Raw genomic sequence first — 21,835 nt, 5'->3', positions numbered from 1 at the left:
CAAGTCACTAAAACGTGTCTTAAAAATGGATCTAGAAGAGGTGTGATGTGGCAGAAAGACCCTTCAAGGCAGACCAGAGTGGGTTCAAATTCACTTACTAGCTGTGCAGATGGGACAGGTTATTAAATTTCACTGAGCCTTGGTTTCCCCATCTATGAAATAAGAACTGAGGCACATATCTCAGAAGACAGTTGTTGTAAGGGTTAAATGTGATGTCAATAAAGCTCCTAGTGCTTGTGCCTGGCACATAATAGATATCTTCATAAATATTTCTTTCCCTCATTCCTGATGGCCCCATGTTTTCCCTGATCACCCTCATCTGGATTGGAAACACCGTGGGCTCAGTCCGGGATGCTCTAGACCTTGAGAAGAGAGTGCTGTTTGGGAGAGAATGTCGGGATTCTGAGCTCTGATCTCAGAATGACCTTGCGGAGGATCTTACCAGTTAGGCCTGCCAGGATAAATCAGTTTACATTGGATCCTGTTGCTCATGGAAGTCAAACCCTCTTAAAACACTCGAATGGCTTTTCTTTGCAATTGGAATGAAACCCCATCTCTGTCATGATCTGGTCCTTGTCTACTTTTCCCGCCTCTCTGTGTTCCCGTCCACTTGGTGTATTTGAATACTTTCCCCCCACCTCAGGGCCTTTATATTAGCTGTGGCCTCACTGGGGAGGCTCTTCCCCAGATACCCCCCTGCCCAGCCCTTTCTTGTCATTTGGGTTTAACGTAAGGGTCATTTTGTTTTATAATCAATATTGTATACTTAGCTCTACCTGGTGTTTTCTTATTTACATACGTATTTGTTTATGATCTCTCCCCACTTGAAGATAAGCTCTGTGAGTACAGGAAACCTGCCTGTCTCACTCACCAATGCCAGGACAGTGCCCCACTCGCCATACACACTCAGTGAAGGTTTGCTCAGTGAAAGAACGAAAGGTACCTGGGGACAACCTGGAGGAGTTCAGCCCGTAAGATAGTTTCCCCCCACCACGAGATGTGGCCCACACTTTTGCCAGTTCCCCTAATATATTAGTCACTACAAGATATTAGCCATCCAGTAGTAACCTGCCCTTATCCTTCATAGCAGTAGGTACAGTTGGAAATAATCGTTTGCTTAATGATTCCCACTAGATACTGATCTGTCTAAGAGATGGATACCTGCCTTGCTCAACACTGTCCCTAGAGCCTAGGACACTGCCTGGCAAAGACACAAGGCATCCATCCAAAGTGTCCCCTGAAATCCTGCAGGGAAGATCTTGAAGTTCAGCCTTTACAGGGATGATGACAATTCCACATTCCTTCCAAGAGATTTGCCGCCTGGGTCATGAGCGTTCTCTCTCCCAAGGCCAAAGTGCTTCCTGCCTCACATGTCTCATATCCTTCCCTCAGATCCCCCTCATTTGGGGAAGTGGAGTCCACCCCCTCCCACTTCCTCTCCCCATCCCCACCCCCACCTCCCCTGGGGAGCCTGTGACCAGAAGATGAAAAGATGTGATCAGAGCTGTGTGTGTGAGCAGGAAGCTGAAGCAGGATGAATGTCCCACCTCTGAGGCACGACACAAGCCAGAGCTAAACTGAGAGGGCCCCTGCGTGCTGCAAGGGGAGAAGATTGGGCCCCCATCCTGCCCAGTGTGAGGTCACACTGGCCACCATCAGGAATGAAATCTACCATCAGGACAACTCTGCTGCACTGGCTACCCACTCACCCTCCCCCCACCCCCAAGAGTAGACCCACAGAGTCTTCATGAAGACGGGAGGTGCTGGACCAGGAGCCCAGTCCCAGGTGGCTGGGTGAGCTCCTGCAGGCTCCGTGGGGAGAGGGGTCTGAGTGCCCCCTGCTTCCTGGGATCAGGTGTCTGCGCTTACACCCCCACTCCCCAGGGCACAGGGGGAGTGTCCTCATTCTTGCTGGCATTCCCAGCAGTGCTGGTGTGCTTTTCCGATAGGTGTAGCATTTTGACCTCATCCCAACCCAGCCCAGTGTTAGCAGCTTAGGCGACTGTCCATGTGATTTAAAACAACACTTTGCCAGGTGGGTGCACATCAGAGGCACTAGGGGGCCTTACAAAGAGAAGCTCCAGCACATTGACACGGACTGCATCAAAATTCCCAGGGCAAGGTCTGGGAAATCCGCTTTGTTGTTGTTGATTTGATTTGATCTGATTTATGTTTTCATGAATAAGGCTTTTTATTTGTCACCATTAAAAGTCTGTCCAGGTGCAGTGGCTCACGCCTGTAATCCTACACTCTGGGAGGACAAGGTGGGAGGATTGCTCCAGGTCAGGAGTTCGAGACCAGCCTGAGCAAGAGCGAGACCCCGTCTCTACTGAAAAAAAAAAAAAATAGAAAGAAATTAGCTGGACAACTAAACATATATAGAAAAAATTAGCCGGGCATGGTGGTGCACACCTGTAGTCCCAGCTACTCAGGAGGCTGAGGCAGAAGGATTGCTTGAGCCCAGGAGTTTGAGGTTGCTGTGAGCTAGGCTGACGCCATGGCACTCTAGCCTGGGCAAAAGAGCGAGACTCTATCTCCAAAGAAATAAAATAAATTTTAAAAAAGTCTGAATTTTAAACAGATTCTTGGTCCAGTGGCTTATATCCATCAGCTTATTCAACGTCAGCCCCTGTCTCTCTCTTGGTAGCTTTTCCAGAATGGCTGCCTTCGCCATGAAGCTCCATGAGTTTTCCCAGTTTAAACTCGGGCTTCTTTGGCATTTTACTTTTCTAATGAAGACATCAAGGGAGGACAGATTGGCAAGCCCTTTCTATGTTTTTTCCAATGCTGTCCAGAAGCAATTTATCGACCATTTCTTTCAAGTCATTTGTCTGCACCTCTTTAATCGTGATTTCCATCATCTTCTTCTGGATCTGCTAGATCTGTTGGTACTGACGGCTTCCATGTCTGATGATGTGTTTTTCAGTAAAACCAACACAGAACAGACAAAGCAGATGACCATCCGTGGTCTTGATATCAACATGAGCTTCGGTCATGGTCTGCCATTTTTTGACCACCGAGCACACTTTGTTGTGGGTAACATCCATGCCATGGAAGTTAGGCAATTTTTTAACTAAACATGCTCAGTAATCAGCTTGAAAATTTTCTAAATGCAACTTCATAATTTTGCAGCTTAGGAAGGTTGGTTCAGACACATGACCCTTGAGGCTATAGGTGAAATTTTGATTCCTTGTGTGTTTGTGACTAGTGCTTCTCCAACAGTTCTTACATTGAACATAGCCAGTGTGTTCCCATCATACCAGTCTTCGAGAATGGAACAGCGCTTTCTTCTTGGCTGCTTTTTGCCATGTTTTGTAAAGTGGTTGTTTTTGCCAGCCACCTTGGTATTGCTCAGAGAGCCTAAAGGGTGGGAATGCAACTCTCAGGAGAATTTAGGTATTTGGGGGTAGGTGGGGGGCAAGGGATGCAACATTAATTAGGGTGGCCAGAGAGGGTCTCACCAAGCAAGTGATATTTAAGTGAAAGGTTTTCAGCCAAGGAGCAGCATAATTTGACTTACATTTTAACATTATCAGTCTGGCTGTTGGGAATAGACTGAAAAAGGCAAGAACATAACAGGGAGACCAGAGCAATCCAAGGAGATATAATGGAAGTGAACTAGTTTCCCTGTTGCTGCAAACTTGGTGGCTTAAAATAACACATATTTATTCTCTTACAGTTCTGGAAGCCAAAAGTCTGAAATAGGTTTCACTGGGCCAAAACCAAGTTGTTAGCAGGGCTGGACTCCCTCCGGAGGATCTACAGGGGAATCTTCTTCCTTGAGTCTTCTGGCTTCTAGAGCTGCATTTGTTGCATTCACTGGCTTATGGCCTCTTCCTCCATCTGCACGGCCGTAATATACTGTCTTCAGGTCTCTCTCTGCTCCTTCTTTACGTCATCTTCTCTCTTCGGTCTCAAATCTCTCTGCCTGTCTCTTATAGGGACACTTGTTACTCCATTTAGGGCCTGCCCACATAACCCAGGATGATCTCAAGATCCCTCATGTAATCCCATCTGCAGAGTCTCTTGCCGTATTCACGGGTTCTAGGGATTAGGACCTGGATATCTTTGGGGGCCGTTCTTCAGCCTATCTCAGAGGAGGCTCGGATCAAGGTAGAAGTGATGGAAATGGTGAGAAATGAGCAGATTCTTGGATTTGTTTTGGAGATAGAGTCAATTAGATTATCCTGTGGACTAAATGTGGGATGTGAAAGAAAGAGAGAAATCAAAGAAAATACCAAGGCTTTTGGTCTGAGCAATTATAAGAACAGTTTCTATTTATTGAAATGAAAAGGACTATAGGAAAAGCATTTGCGGGGGGGCAGTGTATCTATTTAGTTATGTTAGAAGGTCCAGGGGCTCATGGACATACTGAGATTAAGTTTGAGATCCAAGTGGGCACGTTGAGAAGGCAGCTAATGTATGAGTCTGGGGTTCATGAGAGAAGTTTATGCTGGTGATATTAACTTGGAAGCCTTTAGAGTGTCTTTGAAACCTTGAGATTGAATGAAATCATTAAGGGTGGGCATGTAGATAGAAAAGAAAAGAGGTCTAAGGACAGAGTCCTGGGAGACTCCAGGGGTTCAAGGTCAGAGAGAAGAGAAGAAATTAGCATGGGGAGAACAAAAAGTCGCATCCAGAGAGGTAGGAGACAAACAGGAGGTGTTGTCGGGAGGCCTGGTGAAGACAGGGAATGAGGGTAGGGTGGGAAGGACAGCCCTGCCCCAGGAGGGAGATGAGACCAAGGGGACCAAGGACACACCTCACCAACGCTAGCACCTAGCACCTCCGCACCCCTGAAACACACACACACTAACACCCTCCAGCGTGAAATCACATCCATACCCTGGTGTCTGGCCAAAGGAGCAGAGAGCATCTGCAGTCTCTGGCCCGAACCCCTGCAGTGATGCCCTAAAGCCCTCACCCCATCTGTGATTCCCAGGAACAAGCCTGTCACTTTTTTCTGGAAAAGGAAACCATCTCAAGCAGCCAGGTCTCCATCTCTTGCCACCCACTGATCAGCCTGGCACAGTTACTGATTGGGTGCTCAGATCATTAGGTTCTTAGTGGGGAGCAGCAGCTGCACTAATGTTGCCCACAGGAGGATTCCCCCGTGAGCGCAGACTGCCGCTCTGAGCTGTTATTTTCATGCTTTAAACTAGAATGCTCGCTTTAAATAGCCCCATTATCACACCTGTCATGTATAAAACAGCCATCAAGTTCTCAGAATCAGCTTGAAGGCAGATCCTACATCATGCAGTCTACACCAGAGTATTTTGAAACATGTACATAACCAGGCAGCTTAGGAATCTCCATGTTTACCAGCTTGGATAGATTCTCTCTCCTCTCCTCTTCTCCTCCTTTCTCATTTCTATTTTTCTCTGCCATACCAATTTCCTTGGAGTTTTAATTTAGTACTCAGACCACTGGGGCTCAAACTTGCATATTGGAATCACCTGAGGAATTAGGTGCTGCATGGGTCCCACACCCTTTGTTAATTGACCTTGAGTGTGAGCTTGGCTTTGGGATTTTTAAAAGCCCCTCAGGTGATTCTGGCATGGAGCCAGTTTGAGAGCCAGTGTCTGAGTAGTGAATCCCAGAGCAACATTCTAAAAGCTGTGGCAGAAGGAGCTGACTAACCCCAACTCCCAGCCCTGCCCCTCCCTGTCATTCCTGGTTTAGAGGACAAAAGATTCCGTGCCAGTTTACTTGATCTGAACACTACCGATGGACGTAGCATGTTGTGTAATACTCTGTCTTCCAAATGGCATGATCCAGTGGGGGCTCTGATAGTCTACATCTAGCTTTTAACTTCTTTCCACAACTTCACTTTTAGGGCACCTTTGGCCAACTTTTTATTTCAGCAACCTCAGAGTTCCAGCTGCAATTCCAGGGTGTGCACACACACCCACACACCCACACCCACCCCCCACACACACACAATGTACACAAAACCAATGAATCAGGCTTAGAAATGGAATTCTGCTTGTGCAGAAATCCTCCGGTAGAGAAGAAAGGGCCACGCAGTGCTCCAGAATATCGGTTTTTGCAGCATTTGTTTGGAGAATTATGGGAAAAATCTGGGTCCCTTGTCTGCCCAGGTCTTGCTCAATGAGCATGGCTGCTTAGAAGCCACCCATCTCCTCCTCCCTCTCCCCATCCGGAGTCCATAACTGCAAGATCTAAGCAGTAATATGCCCAGGCTAGATTAAATGCCATAACTTTCAGGCTCTTTGGAAATAAAACTTGGCACAAATTTTCAGAAAGTAACTTGGTAATATGTCTCAAGAGCTTGAAATATGTCCAGTTCACATCCTTTTATCCAGTTATTTTACTTCTTATCCAAAGGAAATAATCAGAGATATGATAAAAGATTTATGTACAAAGATCTTTATCAAAGTGTTGTATATAACTGCAGAGTCAGAAGTAACCGGACACTTTCCTCAGTATAGGACTGGTTTAATATACCATGGTATGAAATATACAAAATTTTTTAAATGCATGTTTTCAAATAATTTTTAATAATGTGAGAAAATGCTCACAGTACAACGCTTAATGAATAAATGCAGGGAAGATCACTAATTTTGCAGTTTAATCCAATTGGGCCTATATACACCTATTTGGAAAGAGAAGAACACTGGACAGAAATATACTAAAATGTTAACAGTAGTTACCAGGATTGTGTGATTATAATTGATTGCTATTTATTTTTTATGGATTTTCCAAGCTTGTATTACACCTATAATCAGAAAAAAAAGTGTTTTTTTTTATTTTGTAATGAAAAGAAGGGTTCATTCCTCATTATGGCACTAAGCTTCTAGCAAAAGCTAATCTCAGAAGTGACCCCAACAATCACCATCATCATCATCCTCTCACTGCCTGGGCACACACTGATACCTTGTAAGCACTTCTCTGCTCTTGGCTACCCTTGAGTCCAACAGCTTCTCTCACATGGGTGAGCCAGGGGAACCTTTCAGTCCCTCTCATGAAGTCCAGCTGAGGGCTGAGGTATGCTTGCTGGACTGTGGGACCTGTTTCACCCACGAGGGTATCTATCAGGTAAGGATCATATGTCATTCATGTAATTCTGCAGCATTATGAACTCAACAGGAGTCTCAGGAATTGAAGAGATCTTGACCAGACATGTGAGAGTGCATTTACTCACTCAGCATAGAGTATTTATTAAGTGTCTTCTATGTGGCAGGCAAGGTTTCACTCCTTCTACTAACACAGTTATGTCTGGGTTGTTACTTGAAGGAGCTGACTGATGGGCCAAGAAGGCCAGTTTGGGACTAAAGCTTGGGTTCCACGTGGAAGAATGGAAGATGGCTCCAGCTTGCTACACAGTCTCTTGGTAGGAGTTTAGGGTCATGGTGTCACCAAAGGGCGCTCTCTCTTTCTTCAGATGGAGGTGATTGTTGGGGACTTTGGCATTGTGGTGGTGCCCCGGGATGCAGCCGACACAGATCGAATCATGAATCACTCCTCAATACTCCGCAAGTACAAAGTGAGTCCTCCATCTCCCTGTGGGAGATGTGGCCCTTTTCTGAGAGTCCTGGGAGGGCTGGAGGGCTGAGGGATCAAGAGGAGCTTGGTGTGAGGGACTGGCAACCTACTCTGTCTGCTTTATCCTCAGAACAACATAATGGTGGTGAAGGATGACATCAACCATCCCATGTCTGTTGTCAGCTCAACCAAGAGCAGGTACGTTTGACAGATGGCCAGAGAGACTTCGGTTAAACTGGCTTACAAGTTTCTATGCAGCTTTCCTCAGTTAAGGGTGACCCTCAGATTCAGGCAGACACCTGCTGCCCCATATTCAGCCTCCTGTTTGGACCGCATTTATTTGTACCCACCCATTTACTGTTGAAAGGCCAGTCACAGTGGGGGCAGGCCATTAGCTAGTCTTAGCTAGTCTGAGGGGAGAAGAGGATGTTTTTAGTTGTGGACTCTTTAGTTTGAGGTGCTTATGGAATCATGTATTAGTAAAGATATAGGCTAAGCTGCCATAGCAAAAAGATTCCAATATTCAGCGTTTTAAATAAGTTAGATGCTTAGTTCAAAAGGAATTGAATCTATGACCTCTTTGGTAGGAAGCTTCCATCTCTGGGTCCACAGCTGCTGCAATGACAGTTCTTCTCAGCCAGTGGGAAAAGGCGAGGTGAAGCCCATGGCAGGAAGCTTTGTCTTTAAGAAGGTGACCCAGAGTTGTTCATATCACTTCCCTTTGCACCCTACTGGCTCGAGGATGGAGGGACCCTGGGAAATAGACTTTATAACTTGACAGCCATATATCCAGATAAAACTCGGGAGGTTCTATTACTAAACCAAAGAAGGAGAGATTGGATACTAAAGGCCAGTTAACAGTCTCTACCTTGAACCCCAAGTGGAAATATCCAGTGGAATGGTGAGATATATGGAACACAGAGGTCTGGAAGTGTAAAGCTGAAGCCATAAGCATATAAGTGTCAATTAAAATTCCAGGTATGGATGAGCTCACAGAGAGATTCAAGAAGAGAAGAAGGCTCTATGGAATATGCAAACATTCTAGCAGTTAAAAGAAGGCTAAAGAGCAGTCAGAAACCACCAGTAGTGGTGGCCCAGAAACTAAGGCAGGAGAGGATACAAAGATGGGAAGCATTGTCATCTGTGTCACATGTTTCAGAGAAATCAAAGGAGCACAGGACTTTAAAAGTCCTCTGGACTCTTCCCTGGGAGGCAATTACGGGACACTTGCAAGAGTAGCATCAACTGCAAGGTGAGGGCAGAAACCCAAGGATAATGGACAGTGAGGGGAGAGGGGAAGGCTGTGATTCCAAACACAGCTGCACATTAGAATCACCGTGAAGAGTTACACAGCAGTACAAATTCCTGTGTCCCATTCACCCCCATCAGAATTTGTGGGGCTTGCACTTAGGAATCTGCTTCCTGGGTGAATTTGATGAAGTTGAGATTGGCATTTGGAAACCACAGGTATAGACACTTTTTCCAAAAAGCTTTACGATGCAGGGAGGCACTTAGAGACCTAGCTTGCAAGGTCAAGACAGTGTATGCATTGCAAGGCAGTGAGCCATTTTCCAGGGAGATCTCACAGGCAGGGCTTAGATGCCTTTCAGAAATTAGACATCTGCATGAGTTTATGAAGTTTTACAAATAGCTTATTGGGGCCTGACATTCTCAAGACTATCATATGAGGAGAGAACAGGAAGCAGCTAGACTAAGGCTGGAGAAAAACTGCAGAAACCAAAGTTTATCACCGGAGTCCTTCATAGCTGTGGGTGCCTCCCCTGCACGGGCTCACAGATGAGGGCCCCTACAGGAGGGAAAAGATGTGGCAATCACAGGAACCCCCAGAAGATTCATTTTCATGAGACAATCATGCAGAGGAACACCAGAGGTGAAAGAAGAAAAACTAATACATTTCTAAGAAGGAAGTTTATAGCAATAAGTGCCTACATTAAAAAAGAAGAAAGATCTCAAGTCAATAGACTAACATTGTGCCTCAAGGAACTAGAAAAACAAAAACCAAAACTAAAACCAAAGTTAGCAGAAGGAAGGAAATAATATAGACCAAAACAAAAATAAAGCAAATAGAGAATAGAAAACCCATAGGAAAAGTTAATAAAATTAAGAGTTGGTTTTTTTTGAAAAAATAAACAAAATTGATAAGCCCTTATCTAGACTAAGGAAAAACAAGTCTCAAATATATTAATATAAAATCAGAAATGAAAGTGGAGACATTACAACAGATGCCTCAGAAATAAAAAGGATCACACAAAACTATTATGAATAATTATAAACCAAGGAATTTGATAACCTAGAGGAAATGGATAAATTCCTTAAAAAAAAATCTTCCAAGCTTGAATCAGGAAGAAATAAAAGGACTCAACGTACCAATAACAAACAAAAAGATTGATGTAGTAATTAGAAACCTCTCAACAAAGAAAAGCCCAGAACCAAATGGCTTCACAGTTGAATTCTACCAAACTTTCAAAGAAGGATTAATATTTCTTAAACTCTTCCAAAAAATAGGAAGGACTACATCCTCCTAACATATCTTATGAAGTCAGCATTACCTTGATACCTAAGGCAGACAAAGACACTGCAAGAAAAGAAAACTATAGGCCAATATCTCTGATGAACATTGATGCAAAAAGCCTGAATAAAATATTAGTGGTGGTGTCTGCCTATAGTCCCAGCTATTTAGGAGGCCTTGGTAGGAGGATGGCTTGAGCCCAGGAGTTCAAATCCAGTCTAAGCAACATAGCAAGACCTTGTCTCTTAAGAAAAAATTCAACAACATATCAAAGAGGTTATACATCTGATCAGGTACGAAATATCAGGCACATGCGAGACTAGTTTAACATACACAAATCAATCAATGTGATATATCACATTAACAGATTAAAAGACAAAGAACACATGATCATATCAATTGACACAGATAATGCATTCAACAAAGGTCAATATCCTTTCTTGACAAAAGCTCATTTAACAGTATAGATATAGAGGGAAAGTTCCTCAAAATAATAAAATCCATTTATTTAAAAACCCACAGCTAACATTATAATCAATGGGGAGAAACTGAAAGCTTTTTCTCTAAGATCTGGTACAAGACAAGGATGTCCACTCTCACCACTTCTATTCAACATAGTACTGGAAGTACTACCAAGAGTATTTAGACAAGAAAAAGAAATAGAAGTTACCCAAATTAGAGAGGAAGAAGTAAAATTATCTCTATTTGCAGACATGACCATATATGAAGAAAACCCCAAAGACTTCACCAAAAACTGTTAGATCTAATAAATGAATTCAGTAAAGTTGCAGGATACAAAACCAACATACAAATTCTATACAAAAATAATGACCTATCTGAAACAGCAATCAAGAAAATCCCATTTCTGATAGCATCAGAAGAAAATACTTAGGAATAAATTTGACCAAGGAGTTGAAAGATCTATATATCAAAAACTATAAAACATCGATGAAACAAATTTAAGAGGACACCAATAAATGGAAAGATATTCCATGGTCACAGATTGGAATGATTAATATTGTTAAAATGTCTAAACTACCTAAAGCAAAATATAGATTCAGTGTAATCCCCATCAAAACCCAAATGGTATTCACTTTTCACAGAAATAGAAAACTCAGCCCTAAAATTTGTATATTTGTATGAAACTACAAAAGACCCTCAATAGCCAAAGCCAGGGGTGGAGAACCTTCAGCCTTAAAGCCACATGTGAGTTTCTAGGTCCTTAAGTCCGGCCTTTTGATTGAACCCCAATTTTACAAAACAAATCCTTTTATTTCTATTTACACATTTTTGTTCATCTTTTATATTTTTATTTTATTTTGTAAATGAACATAGTTAAAATACCAAAGAATAAAATATGTTTCAACAAAATAATCCTCCCAGATTGACTGGCACAGCTAGAACATTTGTAAGCCATAATGGCTAAATTGACAGTTCCTACATCGTTCACGATTTAGTTCTAACATCCCCTGCCTGACTGGTGCCACTACAGCATGAGGCTGGTTGCTAAGAGTTCATGGGGGTCGAGTATGTCAGTCTGTTACCAGCTTTTGACAATGGTGCACTGTGTTTCTCTTTGAAGTGGAATTTGTGAATAGTTGCACCACTTGACAGTGTATTGAATTCTGTCTGCTTAACAGCCCATCATGTCAAAGAAGACCAGAGAAAACTGAAGGAAGAAAATAGATCTTTTAATGAGGATTGGGAATTGCAATATTATCTTGTTTCTGTTAACGATGAGATGATTTGCTTGCTTTGTGATACTGCAATATCAACGTTAAAGAAATTCAATGCTCGGCCGGGCGCGGTGGCTCACGCCTGTAATCCTAGCTCTGGGAGGCCGAGGCGGGTGGATCGCTCGAGGTCAGGAGTTCGAGACCAGCCTGAGCAAGAGTGAGACCCCGTCTCTACTAAAAATAGAAAGAAATTATCTGGCCAACTAAAAAAAAATATATATACAAAAAAATTAGCCGGGCATGGTGGCTCATGCCTGTAGTCCCAGCTACTAGGGAGGCTGAGGCAGTAGGATCGCTTAAGCCCAGGAGTTTGAGGTTGCTGTGAGCTAGGCTGATGCCACGGCACTCACTCTAGCCCGGGCAACAAAGTGACACTCTGTCTCAAAAAAAAAAAAAAAAAAAAAAAAAAAAAAAAAAAAAAGAAATTCAATGCTCATCAGCATTATAAAACTCATAAGGACCACAAATATTTTAAACTAGAGGGAGGGGCACAAAAGGTTGTATTGCAAAAATTAAAAGATGAAAAGCAAAATCAAAGACAATTCTTTCAAGCAGGAATAAGACCTGGAAATAATGCCACTGAAGCAACTTATAAAGTAGCTTATATAGTGGGAAAAAGGAAGCCATCCAGTAATGTAAAAATGGTGAAAGACTGCATTGTTGAAGTTATAGGAAGTGCAAGCAACTGCCTCTTTCAAGGAGAATCATAACTGATGTGCAGCATGAATTAGCCTTCAACTTAACAGAACAACTTCATGCAATACTTCAAAAGGAAAATAGATATTATTCGGTGACTTTGGATGAATCAACTGATACTACTGACTTAATGCAGGTTTTACACTTCATTCAGGTCGTAACAGAAGATTTTCTTTGCTATGAAGAATTGCTTGCTTTGGGCACTCTTGCGAACAGAACATGGGGGATAGATACATTCAACAACTTTCAAGAATATGAAGTAAGACTGAATTTGGTAAATTTAGTGAGTGTATGTACAGATGGTGCACCTTCCATGACAGGAAAATGTGACGGGTTTATTGCACAGATAAAAAAAGTACTATCAGATCCAGATGCTCTCATTTCTTTTCATTGTGTCGTGCATCAGCAAAATCTCTATACTACAGCTACTATTTTAAGTGACACCTTGCAACAAGTTGTGAGTACTGTTAACCATATTCATGCAAATGCAACATGACATCATCAGTTTTGTAACATGCTACAGTTGAAGGATGAGGTATTCAGTGTAGATTTGCTGTATCATCCTAAAGCCTGTTGACCATTGCAGGGACAGGTGTTAGCCAAAATTTTATCTCTGCGAGAACACATAGTTAAATTTTATGAAGAACAGCAATGTGAATTATTGAAAGAAGATTTCTATAGCAATGCAGTTTTTCTGTGTGATATGTCAAATCAAAATTACTTGAATATTTCTTTGCAAGGTAAAGCTAAATCTATATATGATTTGTGGCCAGAAAATCGACGCATTTCGAAAAACTATTAATATCTCTTTTCAAAACACTTCTTCAAAAGGAAATTTTGGATGAACATTTTCCCCAGTTAGCAAAGGTCATTGATGAGCAGGATGATATATGTGAATCATTTAAAGAATACACAGCTGTTATAGACCTATTAGTTGGAGGATACAATGAATTCACTGACTTTGAGAATCATGACATCACACTCAAATTAGCATTTCAGCCTCACCTAGTTGATGTCACCAAGACACCTAAAGAACTATAGATGGAACTGAGCTCTCAGCAGATGACATTTTAAAGTCATTGTTTGATACTAAGAAAGATCCAATTGAAATATGTAAAAATGCAACATGCCCCAAAAATGCTTTCTTGCTTTTCAACCACTTATTGATGTGAATTTATATTCTATTACCTAACCCCAATCAAGATGGCCTTAAGGTCACAAATGACTGACACCCATCTAGAGGACCAGCTGCAACTGTGGACTGCCATGCTGCCACCAGCCATTCAAATGCTTTCCAATAAAAAGCAGACACAACAAAGTCATTAAAAGGTTAGTTAATTTAAAATTAAATGGTGTTCATTTTTTGAAATTATTAAGTACATAGTAGTTAGATTTTTATAAAATAATGTACATTTTAAAGTATATCTAATAGAAATTTCTTGAATATGGCTTTATTTGATTACAGCTAAATTAGTACGGTCTTCCAACATGAAAAGATTCCCCCACCCCTGGCCAAAGCAATTCTGAAGTGGGGGAAACAAAAAAACCCCAAAGTTGGTAGTATCATACTTCCTGATTTGAAATTATATTACAAAGCTCTAGTAATCAAACCAGTATGGTACTGGCAAAAAAAAAAAATAAATAAACCCACCAGACCAGGGGAACAGAGTAGAGAACACAGAATTAAATTCAAACGTATATGGTTGATTAGTTTTTGATAAAGCCACCAAAAAGACACAATGGGGAAAGGAGTCTCTGCAATAAATGGTTCTGGGAAAACTGGATTTCTACATGCAAAAGAATGAAATTGGACCTTATCTTATGATGAAAAAATAAACTCAAAATATATAAAAGACCTAAACATAAGATCTGAAACCATAAAATTCCTAGGAGAAAACAGGGGTAAAGCTCCTCAACATTGGCTTTAGCCATTCTTTCTTGGCTATCACACCAAAAACTCAGGCTATAAAAGCAAAAATAAATAAATGGGATCACATCAGACTAAAAAGCTTCTGCACAGCAAAGGAAACAATCAACGAAATGAAGAGGCAACCTACAGATGAGGAAAAAACATTTGCAAACCATGTATCAGGTAAGTGGTTAATATCTAAGATTTATGAAGAACTTATATAACTCAATAGCAAGAAAACATATTACCCAATTAAAAAATGGACAAAGGACTTGAATAGACATTTCTCCAAAGATGACATAAAAATTGCCAACAGATACATGAAAAGGTGCTCAACATCACTAGTTATCAGAGAAATGCAAATTAAAACCACGATGAGTACCACTTCTACCTGTTAGGATAGCTATCTAACATCAAAAAGGCTAGAGATAACAGGTGTTGGCAGGGATGTGGAGAAAAGGGAACCCTTGTACATTGTTGGCGGGAATGGTATGGCCACTGGTATAGCCACTGTGAAAAATAGTATGGAGGTTCCTAAAGAAATAAAAATAGAACTACCATAAGACCCAGCAATCCCTCTTCTGGTTATATACCCAAAGGAAATGAAATCAACACCCTATAAAAATATCCACATTCTCATGTTCATTGCAGCATTATTCACAATAGCCAAGATTTGGAAACAACCTAGGTGCCCATCAATGAATCAATGGATAAAGAAACTGTTGCAGATATACATACTGGAATATTCAGCCCTAAAAGAGATCCTGACATTTGCCACAACATGGATGGATTTGGAGGACATTATGCTAAGTGAAATAAGCCAGACATTCCACTCATAATGTGGAATCTTTTTTTTTAAAAAAGGTCAAATACATAGAGAATAAAACAGTGATTAGCAGGGTTGGGGCCAGAGGGACAGAAAATGGGGAGATGCAGGTCAAAGGATACCAAGTAGCAAATATGTAGAATGAATAAGTAGAAAGATCTAATGTACAACATGAGGACTATAGTTAATAATAGTGTATGTATTGTATTCAGGGTTTTTGCTAAATGAGTAGATTATAGCTATTTTTGCCACAAGGGGAAAAAGTGGGTAACCAAGATGATAGATATATTAATTTGTTCCACTATAGTAACCATTACACTATATATGTATCTTATCACATCATATTGTATACCTTAAATATACACTATAAAATTTATTTAACAAAAAAGAATAGTTTATACATTAAGATGCCAACTGTGTGCTTGGTGCTATTCTAAGTGCTTTGCATACTGACTCATTTAATCCTGTTAATAACTAAATGCTATTGGCCAAATAGTACCCTCATTTTACAGAGGAGAAAACTGAAGAATAGAGGGCTTAAATAACTCGCCTGGGGTCTCTTAGCTAGAAAGTGGTAGAGCCAGGATAAATGGTGTCACCAGGGTTGGGGAGGAACTGGGAGGAGGAGGGCTTCTTCTAATACAGATACCTTTACTCAATCTAAGCACAGGCCGGTCATGGGATGTTGGGGACACACTGGTACACCCTTTCCCTGAAAGACAGAGGTCAGACCAGGTTTCCTAGCTTGCTTCAGGTTTGGATGCTCATCTGATGACCTCTTTTCTTGTGCAGGCTAGCCCTGCAGCATGGGGACGGCCATGTCGTGGATTACCTGTCCCAGCCGGTCATCGACTACATCCTCAAGAGCCAGCTGTACATCAATGCCTCCGGCTAACAGCCACACAGCCCTCTGCTCCACTCTCCTCTCGTCCTCTGCCAACACACTGGCCCCTCCAGTCTCTGTCAGTCCCCCTGTTTCTCTCTTGCCTCTGTTTCTCCATCTCCTCATCTTGACTGTTCTCCCACTTGCTGACTTAACCCCCCACAGTGTGGGGGACCTGCAGAGAACCATGGCATTCCCTACTCCTCAGTCATCTTTGGACAAACTTTCCTCTAGTCTCCAGGTTGGGGGTGGGTGAGGGAATAGGGGTGGGAGTTGGGGGAAGTGCAGTCCTTGGAGATGTACTGGTGTCTGTCTCCCAGCATGCTCTAGAGAGGCGGTTCTGGCGCCCATCCTCCCAGCATGCTCTGGGGAGGCGGCCCTTGTGCCCATCCTCCCAGCATGCTCTGGGGAGGCGGTTCTGGCGCCCATCCTCCCAGCATGCTCTGGGGAGGCGGCCCAGGTGCCCATCCTCCCAGCATGCTCTGGGGAGGTGGCTCTGGCTCTTGCCTTCCCAGCATGCCCTTTACTACAAAGGGCTATTTTTCTTTTCTTTCTTTTTATTTATTAATTTTCTTTGTCCACTCCTCATAGAACTTGGATGAAATCAGTGTCCATGGTTCTCTATGTCTGTAGTCTTGATGCACTCCTGTGGTATCATTTCCCTTTGACGGGACGCTGTAGCCAGCCTTAGCACTCAGTAAGTGCGTGAGGGCCACACCCAGGAGAGAAGGCCAAGCCACCTCCACTTCTCCAACACACACACACACACACACACACACACACACACACTCAGCAGCAGCAGCAGCCTTTGGTCAGGAGTGAGATTCTCAGGTTCTGAAACCTGGGAGGCAAGTCAGGGAAAAGTAGGGTTTCTCAGAAGAATTTGAGTCCATTTCCTTTGTTTCCAAAGACCATTTTTCTCATGCTCTGGCCTGTGGTCACACAGAGCCAGTCCATCCTCATTTCCTGGTGGCATCTGCTCATTGACTAATGTGGGCACAGTGTGTTCCCCACCAGCCCAGGCATTGCCCAGGAACCGGCAGATCACCCCCTCAGCCAGTGGAAGCCGTGCTCAGCCACGTTCCTGTATCTGAGAAGAATCACATAGGCAAGGCCAAATCCTGACAATGCAGTCATTTCTTAAAAAACAAAACAAAACAAAACATGCTAGGAATTCACTCAACCCTAGACATCTTTGCTAATTGGAATTAGTTATTGCCTGTTTGGCTGGGAAATGTCTCTATTATGATGTAAGTTTGGGATGACCTAGGAGAAAGCAATTCGTTGCCCTGCTGGGATTTGCTGGTTCTTACACTCTCTCTAGCTGCAGTGACACACGCCGGGCCTGAGGCAGTTTCTTCCTGAGAAGCAGTGCCTTGGCCTTGTTTCTGGGGCTGGTCACAGCTCCCCCAGAGCCCCCCCAGCTGGGAACCTCTGGAGGAGATCCAGCTGACACGGGAGTGGGTTCCCAGCAGAAAGATCTTGGATGGGTTAAGAGCCACTGAACTGCTTCACTCCCTTTCTCCCTAATTTCCTACCTTCCTCTCTGCTCCTGGAGACAGTTTTGACACGTTTTGTTCTGGTTGTTAAGGCCTCACTCATGGCCTACTCGGAGAGCCACAGGGAAATTACTCTCTTGTGTTTTGCTGTCTCTCATCCAGTCCCTGGCTTTTGGGTTTCTGGTTGTCTTTGAGGAATTGTCCCCAAGTGTTAGGATACTTTTATCAAAACTGAGTACCAGCTGTAGCACAGCAGGGGCCAGATGGGACGCAAAACCAGGGACAATGTTCCTTTCCACACATCTCACACCTGCAACATCCTCCTCTTATTCCAGGAAAAGGAACTGGATTCAACACAAGAACATGGCAGAGTAGCATCCAAAGGGGGTGCTATTCTTCTTAGATTATGGAAATAATCTTCAGAGGAAGAAAAGGAAGATCTTATTCTTGGGTCTCAGTGTTCGACTAAGAATCATGAAATAATTAACTGAAAAAAACTTTAGAGCTCAGTTGATCTAACACTCCCCTTCAAAGGTGAGGGAGCAGAGGTCCATTGGGTTAAATGGCTGGTCGGACACACAGCAAGTGTAGGGCCTGACAAGAGGATATCATCTCGCTGGCCCTCAGGCCATTATGCCAGGTGGCCTCTGCCCCGCCACTCCCCTGTGAGGCTGACCAGGGCCACATGTGATCTCTACTCTTCCCCAGCCTTACTCTAAATTATGCTGTCCCCGGTGTTTCCCATATGTGGCTCGCTCATGCCAGCCCCGGGGGAGGATGTGATGGTGAGGAAGACCATAGCTAGGTTTCCCCCAGAAATCAGGAGATCTCAACAGTTTGGAGGAAATCCCAGAAACTGACCCTCTGAATCCAAGAAAGATTGGCTCTGGGGAAGGTTAAGGAGGACCCAGAAAGTGCTCAGGATGATACTATTGCTGGAGAGACAAAGAAGAAGGCTTTGTCCAGGCAAAACCATCATAAACCAGGAAATGAGACAAAGGGACACAGGGCTGTGTCCCTGGGGAAACATGGCTTTTTCAAGGATCTGGAGTCACGGATAGAGTTTATAGGATCCCCATGAGCAGACTTGACTTCCTTTGTTTCTCTGTCACTCTGCTGGCCTCTGGTCGAGCCCATTGGGTCTGCATCCCACGAGAAGGCCCCGGGCTGGCTGTGCACGTTTGCCATGAGGTGGGTGGGCATGTGGGAGACGGAAGGGAAAGTGAGAAGAGCTGAGAAAAAGTACAGGCGCAACAGAAGTAGATTTCTGGGAAAGAAATGGGGCAGATCTTATCTTGGTGGATCACAGGGGTTGTATTAAAAACAGCTTTCTTTCAATAAAAGGAATCTAAATCCCCTTTTGGGTAGAATGGTCCATGCCCCACCCCGCCCTACTTTTCACTTGTTGGGGGAAGGTCAGGGCACCCCTCTGAGTCCAAGGCAGGACACGGTGACTGCGACTCAGCCACAGCCAATGCCAGAAAGATGACTCAGAGTCTTAAATGGTGCCCTAGGTGTCAACAGGATAACCTCTAGGGCCTGCTCCTTCTACAAAGGCCAACCCAAGATGGTGTGCGTGGCTCAGAGGCTGTGAGGAAGGCGGGGACTGGAGTGGCAGTGTCAAGAGGGGTCTGGAGCCTCATTTCCTACCTACCATTAAAAAAGTCCCTCCCATTTTCCTGAAAGTGGCTAATGTAAGAACAGACAGGAGGAAGCCCCTTTGTGTTAATGACTCTCTCCTTAAGGAATGGTCCTCTGAGAAGTCTGTGCTGCGAGTGGGTACCTCGGTCACACACACCCCATCCCCAGGTAGCCTCTAGGGCCTTCTGCTTTCATTTTCCTTGAATGTACCTAGGAACAGGGGAGGAAAGTCTCTTATTGAAGTGCCTGAAACCCAGAGCTAGAGCTTCTAGAGACGCCGTTCTTCCCGACTCAGCTTGTCCAGCCTTTCCCCAGCGTTCTCTAGTTTCAAGCTCCAGCTTCTCAGAAAGAACTAAAGAACTTGCTGTTTGAATGCAGTAGAAATCAAGATCCAATCATCAAACGACAGCAAAAGGCAGAGCATGGCAGGGAGCAACGACTTGTTCTTTAACAGCCCGGATCAACTCTCCCCAAACCGACACACACACACACTTGTAGGGGACAGAGAGAGAGAAGCATGTTATTCTATTTTACTCATCAAAACAGTAATGCAAAAATAAAAACAGTAGACTATGAAAAGCTCAGGATCTCTCCCTAGGCTACTTACTGCAGGAGGGCCGACAGGTGAGACGGGAAGGATGGAAACAGGGACGTTTGTAGCTCCTACAACTAGGACACCTTAGGAATAGTATTGTAGCAATGATGACGGATGTGCCCTGCCAGGTTCATCCGGCTGCACCTTCCCGTAGCTGCCCAGCAAACGCGACTCTTCATGTGGTTTCTTGGTAGAGTGAGTTTGGCGCATCCTGTTAGCCGCTCTGGTTAATTAGGAATGAGTTACAGCTTTCCTCCTCCACCTTCAGTCTAGTCCCGGGGCTGAGAGTTCAGCTTGAGCCACGTGATCTTGAGGGTTGGCGTGGGGAGGGGGAAGCTTTTTTTTGACTCACTTTTTGGTCATATAATCTGCCATTTTAACAGTAAGATTTGCTTTATGGAAATCAATTCATTAATAAAAACTGTATTCAAGTTGCAATACCATTTCACAGTGAAATATTTTGAGTAAAATTTTGTTGCTAGGATAGTCATGGACAAGAGTCTAACAGCAAGATGTTTTTGATTATGTTAATAAATAAGACAATGCTACTGGAGTCTGGTGTCTCGGTCTAGAACCTTCTCGGTGAGTTGCAGAATTAACCACTTTTTCTTCATAGTCTTTACAGGAGACAACAGTTGTAAAAAGGTACTTGGAACAGGAGATTTTCTGCCTGGTTCAGCTCATGCCACATGTGTAATATAAAAGTTTAGAAAGCCACACCGAGGATGATAAGGGGAAGAATAAGTAGCAAATTTGTAAATTGTGCCTACATTTTTTCTGAGTTTTAAAAAATTAAATCTTAGATCCTGACTAGTCTGCATAGTTCGTTTTGGGTTAATGTTGGCTCTTTAATGAAATTAGTACTTTCTGAAATAAAAATATATTTGTGAAAATTAAAAACTACCTTTTTGGCATGAAAGATCTTAACGAAAACAGCAATTGTTACACTTACAAGTTGTTTTGGCAATGTAAACAAGCAAAAATGAAGAATTTGTTGATTGTTCAATCCTGCTGTGATTATTAGTTCTTATTTCATCTTTAGTTCTAGCAGACATCCTGTATTGAGTAAGGTCTCAATGATGATTGTCGTTAGCTAGTCATCAGTTGTGAATCAGAAGGTGAAATAGTAATCCCGTTAGGCCAGCTCGTTTAAAGGCTGGTTGCTTATTTGTTAGATTAGTTTTTTCTTTTTAAATCATTTGGTCCTTAGAGTTCTTTGCTGTTGTTTTTTCTGTTGAAAATTGAGATTGGTCAGCTTTGTGTGTATCCATGTGGATTTTGTGGCACATCACAATGATGTTTGATATACTTGTAATTTGATTACTTGTGTTTATGTTTGTAATTTTGTTCACAAAGCTAAACACTGCTTTTTTCCTTCTGTCCTGAGAGTGCGTAATGATGACAGCTTGTTTAAAATGGAGTATAAACACTGGCTTAATTTGCTAACTTATACTAACTTATAAAATATGTATACTAAATATGAATTAACATACATGTACATACACATTTCTTCCCTTATGACTCATTAGAAATTTCAGATCTTGGGATTTTGTAGGAAGTTCCAGGTAGCCAATAGTATAAAGAAAGTAGAGAGAAATATGCTTTCCAAGTGGGAAAACTGAACCACAGCAAGAATCCGTAACATTCTCATGACCATGCAAAACATTAAAAGAAGGCACGGTAAACATCTTCCTTGTCCTTGAGACTTGTTCCAAACATTGGACAGTACAATCTTCTTACCCTTTTCTCCAGCCTCCCAAGAGTACTGAAAGGAAACCACATCCTGGAGTAAGATCAGAAACGCAGCTGCTACAAAGTTATAGTCTAAGGGCACTTTTATTTCGACCCCTCTCTCCAAACAGAAATCCCTAAGAATCAAAGTAGATGATGTGTGTAATAGGCTACCAACAGCACAATTAATCAGAAAACTCTCGGAGGAGAAGAAAGCTTTCACTACAAATTACAAATACCAACAAAACATGAGAAGAAACCTCCCTTAACTTGGCAGTGTCAG

General features: G+C 42.8%; 1 protein-coding gene across 1 annotated transcript in view; it reads left to right on the top strand.

The window, feature by feature from the left end:
- The window catches only part of NMNAT2 (nicotinamide nucleotide adenylyltransferase 2), a 140,864-nt gene extending 123,602 nt beyond the window's left edge, over positions 1-17,262 (top strand). Inside the window, exons 9-11 of the mRNA XM_045536372.1 lie at positions 7,406-7,507; positions 7,637-7,704; positions 15,996-17,262. Coding sequence (XP_045392328.1) covers positions 7,406-7,507; positions 7,637-7,704; positions 15,996-16,098 — 273 coding nt within the window. The 3' untranslated portion in view covers positions 16,099-17,262. The remainder of the gene's footprint in view (positions 1-7,405; positions 7,508-7,636; positions 7,705-15,995) is intronic.
- Positions 17,263-21,835: the final 4,573 nt, after the last annotated feature.

Source organism: Lemur catta, chromosome 23 (genome assembly GCF_020740605.2).
Source record: "Lemur catta isolate mLemCat1 chromosome 23, mLemCat1.pri, whole genome shotgun sequence".
Taxonomy (NCBI): Eukaryota; Metazoa; Chordata; class Mammalia; order Primates; family Lemuridae; genus Lemur; species Lemur catta.
The sequence above is the reverse complement of the archived record's forward strand: the minus strand, read 5'-3'. Positions and strand labels throughout refer to the sequence as shown.